A 19,464-nucleotide genomic window follows, 5' to 3' on the forward strand; every position below is an offset into this window, starting at 1 on the left:
AACACAATAGAGTCTGGTTGGTGTGTATCAGTGTATCTAGACTTCTATAGGGAGTGTATGAGGTCTGAAGTGACCCAAATTTTTTTCAGATTTTTTCGAACACTTTAACCTCGCTCCCTTGGCTCTAAGTCCTTTCAAAAGGGTAGTCCACTTAAACCACCACCGGGCGGATTGACGTAGTATAGTCCCGCCATACCACATAGACCCGTATGTGTGTGTGTGTGTGTGTGTGTGTTTCTGTCCACTGGTTCTAACACTACACAGATTTTTAAAGTGTTAGTCTTATCTGTGTCAAGGAATGTAGTTATAGTCCTGAGGTTCGCTGAAGATGGATCCCACGGCTGGCCACACCGTACTCTGGTCCGTCTACAGTCACTCTCTTGGGATTGGCTCGCCACTGAACCCACAGGGTTCAGATCTCGAATGATCCAGTCCTGGTCAAAAACCAATCTATGCACACAGTTCAGAGTGCATACATTACTATTTTATCTATGCTTCTTCCATCACTCATCTTTCAGTCAAGTATTGCTCAAGTATAACAAATTATTTTAGTTATACAATGTCTCAACCATCATGAAATAACTTGAGTTACATCAGGGGCAATTTTAGCCCAATTTTGGGGGTGCTTCAGCAGCCCCAAAATGAATCAAAGCACCCCCAAAGATTTCTTTCTTTTTTTTGACAATATTTGCTTTTTGTGTGACACACTACTAAAAATATAAAAAGCATACAGTACTGTACTTGTTTGAGACGTAACATTGTAACAACAAAAGTATAGATAACCCCTTCTCCCAAAATGGTTTGTTCCAGCTCGCCTCTCCCCTACTCTGGCTCTAGCGCTCTTGCTGCCAGAGCGATGGTGGCTGAGACGCAGCGGAGCGGAGGTGTAAGTGCCTGGCTTAAAACAGGACATATTAGCTGCATTTATCCTTCAGTTACTCTTTATATAGTTAGGTAGGAGTCAGACCATGTTTCTTTTTAGCTGAAAAGCATTACACCCAGGTAACCTGCAGTGTTAAAAACGTTTTTTCCGACAATGTTTGCTACCCTACAATCCGTCCTGCTCTGTAGTCAATTCAGCGACATTTGACCGTCCTGTTGCCCCCATTGAAATGTATACAGCTTATTTAAAATCTAAAACTTAAAATTGTCCGTAGCGTACTGTTGTTACCACTGTCCTGTTTGAAATGGATACTAACTAGCTAACTGACTGAATGCCCATTAACCTTATAACTCCTGTTGTGTGTGTGTGTGTGTGTGTGTGTGTGTGTGTGTGTGTGTTTGTGTACAGAGAGACAGCCAGGTTCATAATGGATATAAGGAAGTTTTTTCAAAAAAAGGAGCCACATTCAGGTAAAAGTGTAAGATCAAATGATCCGTCAATCAAGAACAATGTTGGATCAGTGTTTCAATGTTTATATCTTTTATTAGATGTTCATGTGGTTTGGTTATTTGCCTTTTGGTTGAAAGTACACTGAGGGAGGACTTTTTGTTTGTGATCTTAATAGAATTTTTTTCATATTAATGTAACTTTTCATCTAATTGAATACAATCTATTTGTGTATGATTGTCAGTCTAAAGAGGGAGAGAGGAAAGAGGGGAACGTGAGGAGAAAGTACAAGGTCAGGAAGAACCACGTAAGAAAACAGACAGGGAACAGTGACAGGCAATATAGAAACTGTTAAACTGACAAAGAGAAAAAACCTGATTTTACTCATACAATCTGGAAGTTGTGTTCTCCCTATAATAAAGCTGCTATACAGAATCTGCAAAACAAACTGGGTTGAAACATTTTTGACCCTCTTTAACAACATTCCAACATAACATTGTAATTGATTGGGGAGATTAAAATTAATGATATATTTTTATGTGGTTCAGCCACAACTCTACTGAAACCTCAGCCAGTAATAGGTAGGCCAACTTTTGGACCGTCCAGTTGTCTGTATGACTGCCTGTAACGGTGGACCCAAGAAATACCAGCCGGAGCGACTTTGACAATGCAGAACTTTTTATTAAACTCGGGGTTGTACGTGGACACATATACTCCGCGCTCTCTTTCTCTGCTGTCACCTCCGTCTCCGTCTGTCACTGCCAACATATAAAGAGACACAATCACTGTCAGATCCCAGCACACCTGTTCACCCCGCCCCTGCGCCGCCCCGGGAGCTCACTGCGTCACGCCTCCTCTGCAGCTGGCCAAGGACCACACCCACGCCACACTGCCGCAGTATGTACTAGAGATGGACCGATCCGATATTACGTATCGGTATCGGTCCGATACTGACCTAAATTACTGGATCGGATATCGGAGAAAAATAAAAAATGTAATCCGATCCATTAAATATCACGAAAGCACCTCACAAAACTTGCAACACGCCGTAACTCACCTCAGGTTAGCACGTCGGAGCAATATGCATCACGTGATAGAGCGGCTGTGGCATGCGGGACCTGTCGGTGGTCTGGATAGCATTTGGAGCTTCGCTAGCAACCTGGCATTTCATCTCCGACAAAGTTATCCCGAGAGAAGTAAAGCAAGTGTGTAAGTCCATCTCTGAATGTTTGTAAAGCATTCCCACGTTAAGCTTAACGAGCGACTGCCTCTCGCTCTCCGGCTGCTACTTCAATCGTGAAACTGCTTAAATGATCAGCTGATCGGCTTTTCTGTAGCGAGTCTCTCTTGTTTGTTTTTGGCCCACTTTGCACCAGAAAGAGGAAACCAGCGGCTGAACAACAGCAGCACGTTTAAGCTTGATAAGCTGTTGTTAGAATTTATTTAATATTTCTTTCTACACCAGGATCTTTTTCTACGTAGCTGACGCTGGTAACTGTGCAGGGGCGGATCTAGCAAAGTTTAGCCAGGGGGGCCGATAAGGCATTAACAGGGAAAAGGGGGCACAAAGACATACTTTTCTTTCTTATTCTCATTTAAAATGTCTAGCTTTTAATAAATAATTATCTGACACCCAAAGTTTTAATTTGATGTAAAACGAATAGAAGTCAATTACTGTATATAGTGACTATTAAGTCTAATATATATACCCTAGTAAGCTATAGTACTTTTTCCTTTGGGAAGGTACCATCTGTGCAGTCTGCAATTTTGTTGAAGAAAGATGTTGAATCTATTTAATATTTCTTGAAAAATAATTGATTTCTGTGCATTTTTTTTTCACACTGCATCAAATTAAGGTTGATTACGTCGATTAAGCATCATGAGGTGGAGCGTGAGGGGTGGTTCCCTATTTTTTATTTATTTATTTTTGTTGTTGCTGGGAGTTGGAACCCTATTAGTTAGGTTGCTTAATATTTACGCTAAGTACTCTTTAAAATACCAGAATAGGGAGAATGGTGTAGGTCTAAGTTTATTAGATTGATCAGTATTGCTGAACTATGAAATATTTTTTTTGTATACAGGTATAACAGAATAGCTTTAGTGTAGTTGTTGTTTTAAACTTGAGTATGAACTTGCAGACTTGCAAAATGCAGCAAGATATTTTAAAAAACAGTTTTGTTGATTAAAAAACACTATATCGGATTCATATCGGTATCGGCAGATATCCAAATTTATGATATCGGTATCGGTATCGGACATAAAAAAGTGGTATCGTGCCATCTCTAGTATGTACATCACATTTGCACACTATCAGAAACTGCCAAAGAGCCCTGGTGGAGTGAGGAGCTGTAAAGAGAAGCAGAGTGCTCTGTTTATATTCTAAAAATGTTTTAAGCTAGCTTGTTTCAAAGATTCTGTACAGCAGCTTTAAATGTTTTCCAAAAGCACACATACACTTAACTTATCAGTGTTTCTCAAACTTTTTACAGTGTGTACCACCTGATAAAAATGTCAAGCTCTCCTAAGTACCACTATGAAAGCACGAAACTCATAAATCTTACAACACAAAATTAGTATTATTAAATTAGTAAAATTAGGGTCTGCAATAAAGATTTTTTTCATACATTGTATAAATTCTACCACAGGCAAAGTTGCCTCCATTTTTATAGTTTTTATTAATATTTTGTAATAATTTATTTGCAATAATTCTGTTTTGGGAGTGTTTTTTGTGTATCTGTATTATATTATACATACACATTAAAAGTGAATCTCTGTCCGAAAAATGCACTCAGTTTACTTTTTACTCACTATGAGCATCATTCATAATTCTCCCCCAGTAATTAAGGTTAGGATATGTATTTTTTCTATTCCAATCCATTCTTCTTTTGCAGCATTTAAATAAGCTTGATCAGATTTCATGGTTTTGTTACAGACTTTTCAAAAAAGTGTTTTGCTTTTCTTTCACAAATGTGGGATTAAATTGTGTTAAAATGTACAAAACAGTCATGTCATGTTTTGTGACGAGGACCCAGGCACAGAGAGACTTGATGAATTTAAGAATCTTATATTAATAAAGAAATTTGCAGACTTGCACAGAGATGGTAAAATTATGATGACTGATAACGGAGACGAAGACAACAGACGATGAGGACAGGGAGGAACGGGGGTTTAAATGCACCAAAGTGACAGTCAGAGAGAACTCGGGACAACATTTACGGATGCAGGGACTGACAGAGACAGGTTTATCTTTCCTGGCTGGGCAGCTCTCTGGGTGCTCAGCACCCCCAAAGCTCTGATCCTAGAATCGCCCCTGAGTTACATCACGCAAGGTTTTAGCGCAACAGAAAATATACCTTATATTTACCCTTTTAAGAATAAATAAACTTGTAAGATTCACTCTCCCATATTTATCCCTTTAACAGCTCGCTTTTAACTGTTCTTCTTTTTAAGATATTTCAACTTGAATTATTTCTCAGAAAAATATATCAACTTCTTAAAACATTAATACTTCAACAGAGTAATGAGATCCCTCACATTTTATAATCACATTTTATGAACTTTTTGCACCTTTATCAAATGAATTAACTTCTAAGTCAACAAAACTGAAAGGGTGCATTTTAGCACTGCATGACGATATTATTGCTTCTCCAACGTTTTGGAAAGCTAACAAACTCAGATGAATCACAGTAATGTTAGACCACAGAAATACACAGAAATGGCTAAGCAGTAGCTTAATACTAGCGGTTAGCTGGGCACATTTTAATATATTCTTTAGCACTTAAAATTAAACATCTGCACATCAGTGATGTTACAGTACTTTAAACATAAATATCACAACTCCGACTGGTTTTGTTTTTTAAAGCAGAAAATATATTAACAGCAGTCAACTACATGTCTTTATGGTGCTAACATTCATGTAGCATCCCTTACCGGAGCTCGTAGTGAGATAGCTCGCCCGGCTGAAGCAGCTCCCCCCGGCCGAATTTCACAGATGTCAGATCCTAATAAATAGCCATCTATTAACTACTAGTGAGTAGTTAATAGATGGCTGTGAGTAACGGCTTTCACAACAGGAAACGTTGACTGACAGAAAGTCATCTCAAGGCATACTCGCCTCCTAGTGGCTGGGAGGGAAAATTACACCTTATTCAGCAGCACAACCCACAAATCTGATGTGGGTTACAATAGTCTTACCTCCTCAGCCACCGGGGTGTCCCCCTTCGAAGCATCTCTGGGCTACCAACCACCTCTCTTTCCGGCCGTCGAAGGTAAGCACTTTGTCCCCTCTTTCCAGCAGCATCTACGGAGGTGTCGACGTGCCTGGAGAGCCACCCGGGCCGCCCTTCTTCGCACAGCTGATCGCAATAAGCACCTGGTGGACCGTCACCGGACCCCCGCACATGCCTACAACCCGGGACAAAAGGTTTGGCTGTGGACCCGATTTGTTCCGCTCCAAGCTGAGTTAAAGAAACTGTCTCCCACCTTCATTGGTCCGTTTGTTATAGACTTTCTGGTTAACCCGGTTTCTGTCCATCCCGAAATATGCGGATCCATAACGTGTTTCATGTGTCTCAAGTGAAACCCTGCCTGTCCAGTCCTTTGTTACACCAAGTTTAAGTATCTCGGGATCTTGTTCATGAGTGACGGGAGTGGGAGATCGACAGATGGATTGGTGCTGCGGCTGCAGTGATATGGATGCAATACCAGTCTGTTGAGGTGAAGAGAGAGCCAAGTGTAAAAGCGAAGCTCTCAATTTACTGGTCGATTTACGTCCCTCCCCTCTGGTCACGAGCTGTGGGTAGTGACCGAAAGAACGAGATTTCGGATACAAGCGGCAGAAATGTGCTTCCTCCGAAGGATGGCTGGCCTCTCTCTTAGAGATAGGGTGAGAAGTTCAGTCCACTCAAAGCGCTTTACACAACTTTTGCATTCACCCATTCGCACAAGCACATTTTTCTAAGTGCTTTTATAGCTAACATTCACACGCATTCATACTCCGATGGATGCATCGGAGAGCAATTTGGGGTTAGTATCTTGCCCAAGGATATTTGGCATGTAGACTAGGGGAAGCCAGGAATCGAACCACCAACCTTCCGATCTGCTCTACCACCTGAGCTACAGCCACCCCCAGTTGACATCATAGTGTTCAGAGAAAAAACAAGCACTGACCATTATGAAAATCAAAGAGATCATTGTCGACTTCAGGTGGCACAGCACTGACTTAGGCCCCCGATACATCAACAGTGATGGTTGGAGAGGGTCCACACCTTCCGGTTTCCCAGGAAGCACAAACTGGACTCCAACCTGCTGCTGATCTTCTACTGCTCGTCCATTGACAGCCTGCTGACATACTGCATCAAAGTAAGGTACGGCAGCTGACCAGATGGGAACAGAGTGAAGCTTCACAGTGTAATCAAGGCAGCACAGAAGATTATTGGCTGCCCTCTCTCCTCCTTGTCAGACATTTATTTCACCCGCTGCCTCAACAGAGCAACAAACATCATCAAGGGCAGCTCCCACCCAGGTTTTGACCTGTTCGACCTGCTTCCCTCAGGGAAGCGCTACAGGTGCATCAGCACAAACACTGATAGACTTAGAAACAGTTCCTTTGCAAAAGCCATGAGCACCCTGAACTCACACATGAATCGACGACACAGTTTCCCCCCCCCAATTCAAGCCTCTCCTCTATACACAGAATATACAAACACTACCACCACTGTGCAATATTTAATTTATGTCAAAATACCTCACTGTAAATATAGACTATTTATTTTTTCCAATATTTGTATATTTGATATTGAACTGCTCATATGTATACAGTGCCACAGAACTGTGCACCTCACCCCCCTTTCTTCTTTCCCCACATGTCTGCACTGGGTACGAGATGCTCTCAATCTCTTTGTACATGTGTATAGTGACAATAAAAGCCATTCTAGTCAATCTGTCATGAATCTGGGTCCTTTTGGCCCAGCGTTTTGTGTTTTCTATTATTGTAATTTTGGTTCTGTTCTTCCTCGGTTAGTGTTCTTTTCTTTCTGCCCGTGTATCTCTGTGTCCAGTCTGCGTTTCTGAGTCTGTGTCATTACGTGTATGTGTTTCCTGTTTTACTTTGAAGGTCTCTGTCTTATGTCAGTGTGTTCTATTTACGTTTCCCTTACCTCGTCAGCTGTTATGTCCCCCAGGTGTGTTTCCCTCCTGTTTCTCAACCCCTGATTACTGGTATGTGTATTTATAGTGTGTGTTTGATTAAGCAGAAATTCTAAAACTGGTCCAGTTGCTAAAACCTCTGACTGTTTCAATAAGTGTTAAAGAAAAAGAGGATAAAACTGAGAAAACTACTAAAACTGCTTCACATCCATGTGGTTGTGGATCAGATTTATAAGACAGCATAATATCAAAATAGATTGACACTCTGATAGTGCTGCCACATCTAAAACAGTTTGTCTTTTAATCCTTTTCACATGTGCAGTCTCCATGGTGCCTGTTATTTCCTTGAACAGTAATGAGAAGAAAGAGAGTGAAATTTACAGCCTTCCTACATATCAGTGGGTTTTTTTTTTGGTAATTAGGCAGGTGACCATCAAAAATACATTTAGTGCAAAGACATCTACAAAATGTAAATCATCTGGGAAATGCAGATAAATAATAAAACGTCATATCCGCTCACATCAATAGACATGTTTTCAGACAACTCCAAATAAAACACAAATTTCAGTAAAAATTAAACATTTTTTTGGACTTATTTTAAAATGGATGTCAAACAATGGGTGTGACACTTAGCTGTGTGTGAAACTATTTTCTGATCGAATAAAACAAAAATGAGTTCTTTTTAAAATAACAACACTATAAATTTTTTTTCGAATTTTGGTCAGTTTGAAACCGTAAATCAGAGGATTCATAATAGGAGGAATGACAAGAAACTCTAATGCTACAAAGTTTTGAAGGGTCCGAGGCAATTCTTTCGAACCCAGTCGCATACTTATAACATCAGTAAGTACTGCCACAACAAAAGTAAATAATGAGATGAGATGTGGGACACATGTTTGCATGAACTTTGCCCTGTTTTCTATAGACTTTACACATGTTTGAATGATATACATATAGGACCAAACTATAAAAACACCATGAAGCAAATAAATAATTATTGTAATATTTGCAAATATGCCATTAACTATAGTTTGTGCTGGAAAACAAGCGAGTTGAACAATACTCCAGTTCACACAGAAGAGTCTGGAAATATACGGGCTGCATAACTTCAGTCTGGATGTTAGAAAGACATTCACAGCCACAATGCAGAAATTTGTGAACCACAAAAAACATGCAAACCTAATGACTATTTGCTTTGACATGATAGAGTGGTACTTCAGGGGCTTACATATGGCCACATATCTGTCATATGCCATGAGTGCAAGAATCGACAGTTCACCGCAGACAAAAGAATAAATCACCTGAGTCTGAATAAGGCAACCGTAATATGAGATGAGATGAACATCAGAGAGGAGAGCCCAGAGAAATTTGGGAAAGAAACCTGCTGTTCCATAAAGTGCATTGATGCAAACGACACAGAGTAGAATATACATTGATTCATGGAGGTTGCTGTCCAAGATGATGATCACAATGAGAGAAACATTGACGAGGCAAATGATGCAGTAACACAACAAACTGAGGAAAAAGAGAACAAACCTGTGACTGACTGTTTCATTGAAACCTGAAAGAAAAAACATTGTTATTACAGAAACATTATTCATTGTGATTGAGAGACCTAAGTGAAGCCTAGTCTCTCACTGTATCTGTTCTCCTCTCTCCTCTATCAGGTACAGATAACAGCAACGTGAGCTGGGATTTCAAACCAGCCAATCATTGATCTGGAATGAAAGCTCACAGCTTTGGAAGATCACAAGGGATTTAACTCTTTAAAACCGGTGGGAGCGGGCACGCTCTGTTTTGCATAACTATTTTTAAATCCCGGTATCACTGCAACCACGTAAGCTAGCGCAATAAATTTTTTTGCATATGAAACCGGAGGAGTTGTACTTACATCTTATGCCATCAGCTTGTCCTAGGTCACGGTTTCCTTCCACATATAGCTTTGCAAAAAACTGCATTTCCTACGTTGGAATAGACGTCAGCGCGAACTTTCGCATGCCCGCCATTACCTTCCCGAAATCAGAAGTGACGTCATTTTCGCGGAAATGTACTTTTTTACCATCAGGGCCTCATGAGCCTATACTGGTGTTTTTAAAAGTTATCTTTGACTTTATGACTTTCTGTGTTGTTTCTCGAATGCTTAGGACTCATATTGCACTGTTGGACATAGTTTATTTTGATGCATATGCTGCTGTTTTGTAAATTTACACTATAATATTTATTTTCGTTTTTCCTGCAGTATATAAAAACTGGTGTATTTCAAAAATAAAACTATGAAGACACTCAAAATAAATTTCCCTTGGCGGGAAACTATTTTGTGCAAATTTTTTGTATTTAAAGTTTTGAGGGATAAGCCTCTTAAACTTCTCTAACTAGAAATATATGTTAAAAAAAACAAAAATGATTTTCAATTTTTTTGTAGTTTATTGCACCTTTTGCAATTTATGTAATTACTTTGCACATAATGCATACATATTATTACAATTTGGGCTATAATGGTTGTATTGATGTATAGCAACTTGAAATGCTCCCACAAATGGCACTACAACTTGTAAAAATATAATATAAGCTCTGGCGGACTTGGTTCTATGTTAAGTCTTAAAGGGTTAATATGTATCATGTACTAAACACATAATATAACGCACCTGCAGGTTCTTGAAAAAGAATTATTAAAAAGTTTTACAACTTTATTAAAAAAATGCTTTCTTCATAATACTGTTAGGAATTTCTTACATTTATGCCATCCATCCATCTTCATCCGCTTTATCCGAGGCCGGGTCACAGGGGGCAGCAGCCTAAGCAGAGAGGCCCAGACCTCCCTCTCCCCAGCCACCTCCTCCAGCTTATCCGGGGGAACACCAAGGTGTTCCCAGGCCAGCTGAGAGATATAATCTCTCCAGCGTGTCCTGGGTCTGCCCCGGGGCCTCCTCCCGGTGGGACATGCCTGGAACACCTCACCCAGGAGGCGCCCAGGAGGCATCCTTGTCAGATGCCCGAACCACCTCAGCTGGCTCCTTTCGATGTGGAGCAGCAGCTCTACTCTGAGCCCCTCCCAGATGGCCGAACTTCTCACCCTATCTCTAAGGGAGAGGCCAGCCACACTTCGGAGGAAGCTCATTTCTGCCACTTGTATCCGCGATCTCGTTCTTTCGGTCACTACCCACAGCTCGTGGCCAATACGGGAGGGTAGGGACGTAGATCGACCGGTAAATTGAGAGCTTCACTTTTACACTCAGCTCTCTCTTCACCATGACGGACCGGTGCAGCGTCCGCATTACTGCAGCTGCAGCCCCAATCCGTCTGTTGATCTCCGGCTCCCTTCTCCCATCACTCGCGAACAACACCCCGAGATACTTGAACTCCTCCACTTGGGGCAGGAACTCATCCCCGACCCGGAGTGGGCCCTCCACCCTTTTCCGGCTGAGAACCATGGCCTCAGATTTGGAGGTGCTGATGCTCATTCCCGCTGCTTCACACTCGGCTGCGAACCGTTCCAGTGCGAGCTGGAGGCCCTCACCTGATGAAGCCAACAGAACCACATCATCCGCAAAAAGCAGAGATGAGATTCTTAGGCCACCAAACTGTAAGCCCTCCTCCACTTGGCTGCGCCTAGAAATCCTGTCCATAAAAATTATGAACAGAACCGGTGACAAAGGGCAGCCCTGGCGGAGCCCATCACCCACCGGGAACGAGTCCGACTTATTGCCGGCAATGCGAACCAAGCTCTTGCAACGGTTGTATAGGGATCGAATGGCCCGTAGCAATGGGCCAGACACCCCATACTCCCGCAACACCTCCCACAGGACACCCTGAGGGACACGGTCGAATGCCTTCTCCAAGTACACAAAACACATGTAGACTGGTTGGGCAAACTCCCATGCACCCTCAAGTATCCTTGAGAGGATAAAGAGCTGGTCCAGTGTTCCGCGACCAGGACGAAAACCGCATTGTTCCTCCTGTATCCGAGGTTCGACTAGCGGACGAACTCTCCTTTCCAGCACCCTGGCATAGACTTTCCCAGGGAGGCTGAGGAGTGTGATCCCCCTGTAGTTGGAACACACCCTCCGGTCTCCCTTCTTAAAGATGGGGACCACCACCCCGTTCTGCCAGTCCAGGGGTACTGCCCCTGATATCCACGCAACATTGTAGAGGCGTGTCAACCAGGACAGCCCTACAACGTCCAGAGCCTTCAGGAACTCGGGGCAGACCTCATCAACACCAGGGGCTCTTCCACCAAGGAGTTGTTTAATATGCCTCAGTGACCTCGCCCCTGGAAATTGGCGGGTCATTCCCCTCATCCCCAGACTCTGCTTCCTCCTTGGAAGACGTGTCAGTGGGATTAAGGAGGTCCTCGAAGTATTCCTTCCACCGCCTGACCATTTTCTCAGTCGACGTCAGCAGCGCTCCGACAGCACTATACACAGTGCAGGTAGAGCACCGCTTTCCCCTCCTGAGATGCCTGACGGTTTGCCAGAATCTCTTCGAGGCAGTCCGAAGGTCTTTTTCCATGGCCTCTCCGAACTCCTCCCACACCCAAGTTTTTGCTTCAGCCACTGCTCGAGCCGCATTCCGCTTGGCCTGTCGATACCTGTCGGCTTCCTCTGGAGTCCCACAGGCTAACCAAGCCCGATAGGACTCCTTCTTCAGCCTGGTGGCTCCCTTCACCTCTGGTGTCCACCATTTGGTTCAGGGATTACCACCACGGCAGGCACCAACCACCTTGCAGCCACAGCTCAATGCAGCAGCTTCGTCAATGGAGACGCTGAACATGGTTGTGAGGAAAAAACTCTTAGGAGGCAAGAAACACAGACTCAAAGATATTGCATGTACATGGGCGATGCCCTGACACGATCCGATCTGTTCTGCACTAACGTGTGCACTAGATGTGTCACAGAGGAATCACGCGGGGCATCAGTACATCCTTTATTTTATACTCAAACAGCTTTCACAACAATAGGTGTGGCATGTATAGAACTCAATAACAACTCCTTAAAAGGAGGGACCGTTAGCTTATCTGTTGAAACAGAAAAAAGGCATTTAACGGTCATAGCACATATTCTCTGCACGCAATGTCTCACTTCCCTATTCTGCAGTTGTACAACTCATAAGCTCTTCTTCCTTTAAATGAAGCTACAAAATAAACATGACACAAAACTCAAAATCTCCCAACAATGGTCCATTTGGACTCAATGTCCCCAGTCTCCCTCGGAATGCTGTTGAAGCTCTGCTGGAGGTGTGCGTTGAAGATCTCGCGGACTGGGGCCTCTGCCAGACGTTCCCAGCACACCCTCACTATGCGTTTAGGTGCACCGGGTCTGTCCAGCATCCTCCCCCGCCACCTTATCCAACTCACCACCAGGTGGTGATCAGTTGACAGCTCAGCCCCTCTCTTTACCCGAGTGTCCAGAACATATGGTCACAGGTCTGGTGATACGATTACAAAATCGATCATCGACCTGCAGCCTAGAGCGTCCTGGTGCCATGTGCACTTATGGACACTCTTATGTTCGAACAAGGTGTTCGTTATGGCCAAACTGTGATTTGCACAGAAGTCCAATAACAAAACACCACTCAGGTTCAGATCAGGGAGACCGTTCCTCCCAATCACGCCCCTCCAGGTCTCGCTGTCGTTACCCACGTGAGCATTGAAGTCTCCCAGCAGGACAACAGAGTCTCCAGGTGGAGCACCTTCCAGCACCCGTCCCAGGGACTCTAAGAAGGCTGGGTACTCTGAACTGCCACTCGGCGCATAAGCGCAGATGACAGTCAGGACCCGTTCCCCGACCCTAAGGCGCAGGGAACAAAGCCTCTCATCCACCGGGAAAAACCCCCAACATACTGGCAGCAAGCCGAGGGGATATTAGAATACCCACCCCAGCCCGCCGCCTCTCACCAGGGGCAACTCCAGACTGAGACAGAGTCCAGCCCCTCTCCAGGAGACTGGTTCCAGAGCCCAAGCCATGTGTAGAGGTGAGCCCGACTATATCTAGCTGGTACCTCTCAACCTCATGCACTAACTCAGGCTCCTTCCCCACCAGAGAGGTGACATTCCATATCCCCACCCGGCACACAATGCACCCGACCCCTATGGCGCCCACTGCGGGTGGTGGTTCTGCGAGAGGATGGGCCCATGTCTCCTCTTCGGGCTGTGCCTGGCCGGGCCCCATGGACTAAGGACTGGCCACCAGACGCTCGCCCTCGGGCACCCTCCCCGGGCCTGGCTCCAGGGCGGGGCCCCGGTAACCCTATCCCGGGAAGGGTAAACTGTTCCCTCGATGTTCTCTTCATAAGGGTCTTCTGAATCTCTCTTTGTCTGGTCCCTCACCCAGGACCAATTTGCCATGGGAGACCCTACCAGGTAGCAAAAGCCCCCAGACAACATAGCCCCTGGGATCCCTGGGACACACAAACCCCTCCACCACGATAAGGTAGCGATTCACAGAGAGGCATTTATGCCAATTAAACATAATTGTCCAGGGCTTGTTGTGGTTTTCTTCTGTTTTTCGTTTGTAGTCTTTCGTAGTCCAGTCAGATCGTTGTTGCTTCAGTGATAATGATCAGGCTCTCTGACGTTTGCTGAAGTCACTAGAAAGACAGTAAGATGTTCTTGTGAATGTTGCTTTGTCTTTGCCTCTTAGTAACTCTGTGGAAAAAAGACTTGTTTGCACCTGTTACCTACTACTTACCTGTTACTCTGCCACCTGCTCACTCTCTACCTTTCCTATTCCACAATGGAAAGATTACATCCCAGGTACCTCTCCAATTTTCTGCAGAGTCATGTAACCTTATCGTTGCACCACGATCACCCCCTTTTCCTCCAGCCCAGAAATAAGTATATCAAATTTTTTTTTGCGTAAAACCATGGTCTCAGAGATCAGGTTGCAAATTCTGAGTTGCTGCAGGAACCACAACCTCTGCTGGGCCTTCTTCTGGATAGAGTCTATATGTGGGGACCACTTCAGACTGTGTGGAAAGGTGGGTCCTAGGAATTTGAAGTGATCCACGGTAAGTACTCTATTTAAAGGATAGTTAGGGTGAGTCTGAAGGTTCACTGTCACCTCCACAGTTTGGTCCGGATGGTTCTGACTGCAACAGTGGAACAGCTGGTCCACGTCCTGTCTGTATGCGGACTCATCGTCATTGTGGATCAGACCAGTGATTACCAGTTTGCAAATCATGCAAACAGATCCACAGAAGATGCCATCAACGTAGCTCTCCACTCTGTGCTGAGCCACCTGGAGCAGTGGCAAAGCTACGTCAGAAAGCTCTTTGTGGGGTTTGTCAGAATCTCATCTCTAGTTTGTGGTTCTGTTGGCTTCATCAGGTGATGGCCTTCTGCTCGCTTTGGAACGGTTCACAGCTGAGTGTGAAGCAGTGGGAATGAGAATCAGCACCTCCAAATCTGAGGCCATGGTCCTCAGCCGGAAAAGGGTGGAGGGCCCACTTCAGGTCAGGGACGAGTTCCTGCCCCAAGTTTAAGTATCTCGGGGTCTTGTTTATGAGTGACGAGAGACGTGAGATCGAAAGACAGATTGGTGCTGTGGCTGCAGTGATATGGATGATATACCAGTCTGTTGTGGTGAAGAGAGAGCTGAGTGTAAAAGCGAAGCTCGCAATTTACTGGTCGATCTACGTCCCTCCCCTCCCCTATGGTCATGAGCTGTGGGTAGTGACCGAAAGAACGAGATTGCGGATACAAGCGGCAGAAATGGGCTTCCTCTCAAGGGTGGCTGGCCTCTCCCTTAGAGATAGGGTGAGAAGTTCAGTCTTCCGGAAGGGGCTCAGAGTAGAGCAGCTGCTCCTCCACATTAAGCGAAGCCAGTTGAGGTTGTTCGGGCATCCTGGGCACCTCCTGAATGAGGTGTTTCGGGCATGTCCCACCAGGAGGAGGCCCCGAGGCAGACCTGGGACACACTAGAGAGATTTTATCTCTCAGCTGCCCTGGGAATGCCTTGGTGTTCCCCCAGACAAGTTGGAGGAAGTGGCTGAGGAGAGGGAGGTCTGGGCTTCTCTGATAGGGCTGCGGGCCCTGTGACCTGGCCCCGGATAAGCAGATGGATGGATGGATGCTCTTTCTGGATTACAGCTCAGCTTTCTATACAATCATCCCGGATATCCTCTTCACCAAACTGGTCACTCTTGGCCTTTGACTTTCTCACCAACCGGCCCCAGACTGTAAGACTTGACCCCTATCTCTCCTCCACTCACATGCTGAGCACTGGCTCCCCACAAGGCTGTGTGCTGAGCCCCCTCCTGTATTGTCTCTAAACCTAAGACTGCAGTTCGACCCACAACAACAACATCATCATCAAGTTTGCTGAAGACACCACATTAGTCAGACTTATCTCAAAGGGAGACAAGGCAGCCTACAGAGAGGAAGTCCTGAAGTTGACATCATAGTGTTCAGAGAAAAAAAACTAGCACTGACCATTATAAAAACCAAAGAGATCATTGTCAACTTCAGGTGGCAAAGCACTGACTTAGGCCCCCGATACATAAACAGTAATGGTTGGAGAGGGTCCACACCTTCCGGTTTCCCAGGAAGCACAAACTGGACTCCAACCTGCTGCTGATCTTCTACTGCTCGTCCATTGACAGCCTGCTGACATACTGCATCAAAGTAAGGTACGGCAGCTGACCAGATGGGAACAGAGTGAAGCTTCACAGTGTAATCAAGGCAGCACAGAAGATTATTGGCTGCCCTCTCCCCTCCTTGGCAGACAATTGTTTCACCCGCTGCCTCAACAGAGCAACAAACATCATCAAGGGCAGCTGCCACCCAGGTTTTGACCTGTTCGATCTACTTCCCTCAGGGAAGCGCTACAGGTGCATCAGCACAAACACTGACAGACTTAGGAACAGTTCCTTTGCAAAAGCCATGAGCACCCTGAACTCACACGTGAACCGATGACACAGTTTCACCCCCCAATTCAAGCCTCTCCTCTATACACAGAATATACAACCACTACCACCACTGTGCAATATTTAATTTATGTCAAATACCCCACTGTAAATATAGACTATTTTTTTTTCCAGTATTTGGATATTTGATATTTTTTGATATTGACCTGCTCATATGTATACAGTGCCACGGAACTGTGCACCTCACCCCCCTTTCTTCTTTTCCCACATGTCTGCACTGGGTAGGAGATGCTCTGAATCTCTTTGTACATGTTTATAGTGACAATAAAAGACATTCTAGTCAATCAGTTTAGAGGGTCAAGAACAGCAGGGAGAGAACACGCCTATTGGGGAGGCCTTTGCTGGTAGTTTTGGATGTGGTGCTTCTTGGCCTCACTTGCTGCTGAGAAATGAGCTACCAGAACTTCTTTTTTTTTTTTTGCAATTGTACACATTTATTTCTTACTGTTTAACAGGTTTCTCATTTCTTTTTACTTAATACAGTAAAAACAAACACATTATCATGTAGAAAAACTGATTTGCACTGTAAATGTTCAGCTTCAATTTTCAATCCTTCAAACAATGGAAAAGCCATTTAATTGTACAAGTCCATCCATCCATCCATCTTCATCCGCTTTGTCCGGGGCCGGGTCGCGGGGGCAGCAGCCTAAGCAAAGAGGCCCAGACCTCCCTCTCCCCAGCCACCTCCTCCAGCTTATCCGGGGGAATACCAAGGTGTTCCCAGGCCAGCCGAGAGATATAATCTCTCCAGCGTGTCCTGGGTCTGCACCGGGGCCTCCTCCCGGTGGGACATGCCTGGAACACCTCACCCAGGAGGCGCCCAGGGGGCATCCTTGTCAGATGCCCGAACCACCTCAGCTGGCTCCTTTCGATGTGGAGCAGCAGCTGCTCTACTCTGAGCCCCTCCCGGATGGCCGAACTTCTCACCCTATCTCTAAGGGAGAGGCCAGCCACCCTTCGGAGGAAGCTCATTTCTGCCGCTTGTATCCGCGATCTCGTTCTTTCGGTCACTACCTAATTGTACAAGTGTTAAGTAAAAACAGACTCTCATGTTTGATTAAACAGAAATTCTAAAAGTGGTCCAGTTGCTAAAACCTCTGACTGTTTCAATAAGTGTTGAAGAAAAAGAGGATAAACTGAGAAAACGACTAAAACTGCTTCACATCCATGTGGTTGTGGATCAGATTTATAAGACAGCATAATATCAAAATAGATTGACACTCTGATAGTGCTGCCACATCTAAAACAGTTTGTCTTTTAATCCTTTTCACATGTGCAGTCTCCACGGTGCCTGTTATTTCCTTGAACGGTAATGAGAAGAAAGAGAGTGAAATTTAAAGCCTTTCTACATATCAGTGTTTTTTTGGTAATTAGGCAGGTGACCATCAAAAATACATTTAGTGCAAAGACATATACAAAATGTAAATCATCTGGGAAATGCAGATAAATGATAAAACTTCATATCCGCTCACATCAATAGACATGTTTTCAGACAACTCCAAATAAAACACAAATTTCAGTAAAAATAAAAAAAATTTTTGGACTTATTTTAAAATGGATGTCAAACAATGGGTGTGACACTTAGCTGTGTGTGAAACTATTTTCTGATCGAATAAAACAAAATTTAGTTATTTTTAAAATAACAACACTATAAAATCTTTTTCGAATTTTGGTCAGTTTGAAACCGTAAATCAGAGGATTCATAATAGGAGGAATGACAAGAAACTCTAATGCTACAAAGTTTTGAAAGGTCCGAGGCAACTCTTTCGAACCCAGTCGCATACTTATAATATCAGTAAGTACTGCCACAACAAAAGTAAATAATGAGATGAGATGTGGGACACATGTTTGCATGAACTTTGCCCTGTTTTCTATAGACTTTACACATGTTTGAATGATATACATATAGGACCAAACTATAAAAACACCATGAAGCAAATAAATAATTATTGTAATATTTGCAAATATGCCATTAACTATAGTTTGTGCTGGAAAACAAGCGAGTTGAACAATAATCCAGTTCACGCAGAAGAGTGTGGAAATATACGGGCTGCATAACTTCAGTCTGGATGTTAGAAAGGCATTCACAGCCACAATGCAGAAAGTTGTGAACCACAAAAAACATGCAAACCTAATGACTCTTTGCTTTGACATGATAGAGTGGTACTTCAGTGGCTGACATATGGCCACATATCTGTCATATGCCATGAGTGCAAGAATCGACAGTTCGCCGCAGACAAAAGAATAAATCACCTGAGTCTGAATAAGGCAACCGTAATATGAGATGAGATGAACATCAGAGAGGAGATCCCAGAGAAATTTAGGGTAGAAACCTGCTGTTCCATAAAGTGCATTGATGCAAAAGACACAGAGTAGAATATACATTGATTCATGGAGGTTGCTGTCCAAGATGATGATCACAATGAGAGAAACATTGACGAGGCAAATGATGCAGTAACACAACAAACTGAGGAAAAAGAGAACAAACCTGTGACTGATTGTTTCATTGAAACCTGAAAGAAAAAACATTGTTATTACAGAAACATTATTCATTGTGATTGAGAGACCTAAGTGAAGCCAAGTCTCTCACTGTATCTGTTCTCCTCTCTCCTCTATCAGGTACAGATAACAGCAACATGTGAGCTGGGATTTAAAACCAGCCAATCATTGATCTGGAATGAAAGCTCACAGCTTTGGAAAATCACAGGGGATTTAATATGTATCATGTACTAAACACATAATAAAACAAACCTGCAGGTTCTTGAAAAAGAAATATTCAAACGTTTTACACCTTTATTAAAAAAAATGCTTTCTTCATAATACTGTTAGGATTTTTTTTACATTTATGCCAATTAAACATAATTGTCCAGGGCTTGTTGTGGTTTTCTTCTGTTTTTCGTTTGTAGTCTTTCGTAGTCCAGTCAGATCATTGTTGCTTCAGTGATAATGATCAGGCTCTCTGACGTTTGCTGAAGTCACTAGTAAGACAGTAAGAAGTTCTTGTGAATGTTGTTTTGTCTTTGCCTCTTAGTAACTCTGTGGAAAAAAGACTTGTTTGCACCTGT

The 19,464-nt window shown here is 43.8% G+C and overlaps 2 protein-coding genes across 2 annotated transcripts; both read right to left on the minus strand.

Annotated features, from left to right (window-relative positions):
* Positions 1-8,106: 8,106 nt before the first annotated feature.
* LOC146616638 (olfactory receptor 2K2-like) lies at positions 8,107-9,078 on the minus strand. Its single transcript, XM_085374724.1, has one exon. It carries the CDS (start codon positions 9,076-9,078, stop codon positions 8,107-8,109), a length of 972 nt encoding a protein of 323 aa, XP_085230850.1.
* An 8,902-nt stretch (positions 9,079-17,980) lies between these two features.
* LOC146616639 (olfactory receptor 2K2-like) lies at positions 17,981-18,970 on the minus strand. The gene has a single exon (XM_085374396.1). It carries the CDS (start codon positions 18,950-18,952, stop codon positions 17,981-17,983), a length of 972 nt encoding a protein of 323 aa, XP_085230522.1. The 5' UTR covers positions 18,953-18,970.
* Positions 18,971-19,464: the final 494 nt, after the last annotated feature.

This window comes from Diplotaxodon limnothrissa, linkage group LG16, assembly GCF_057381915.1.
Source record: "Diplotaxodon limnothrissa isolate DT_005_m linkage group LG16, D_limnothrissa_male_GT1.1, whole genome shotgun sequence".
Classification (NCBI taxonomy): domain Eukaryota; kingdom Metazoa; phylum Chordata; class Actinopteri; order Cichliformes; family Cichlidae; genus Diplotaxodon; species Diplotaxodon limnothrissa.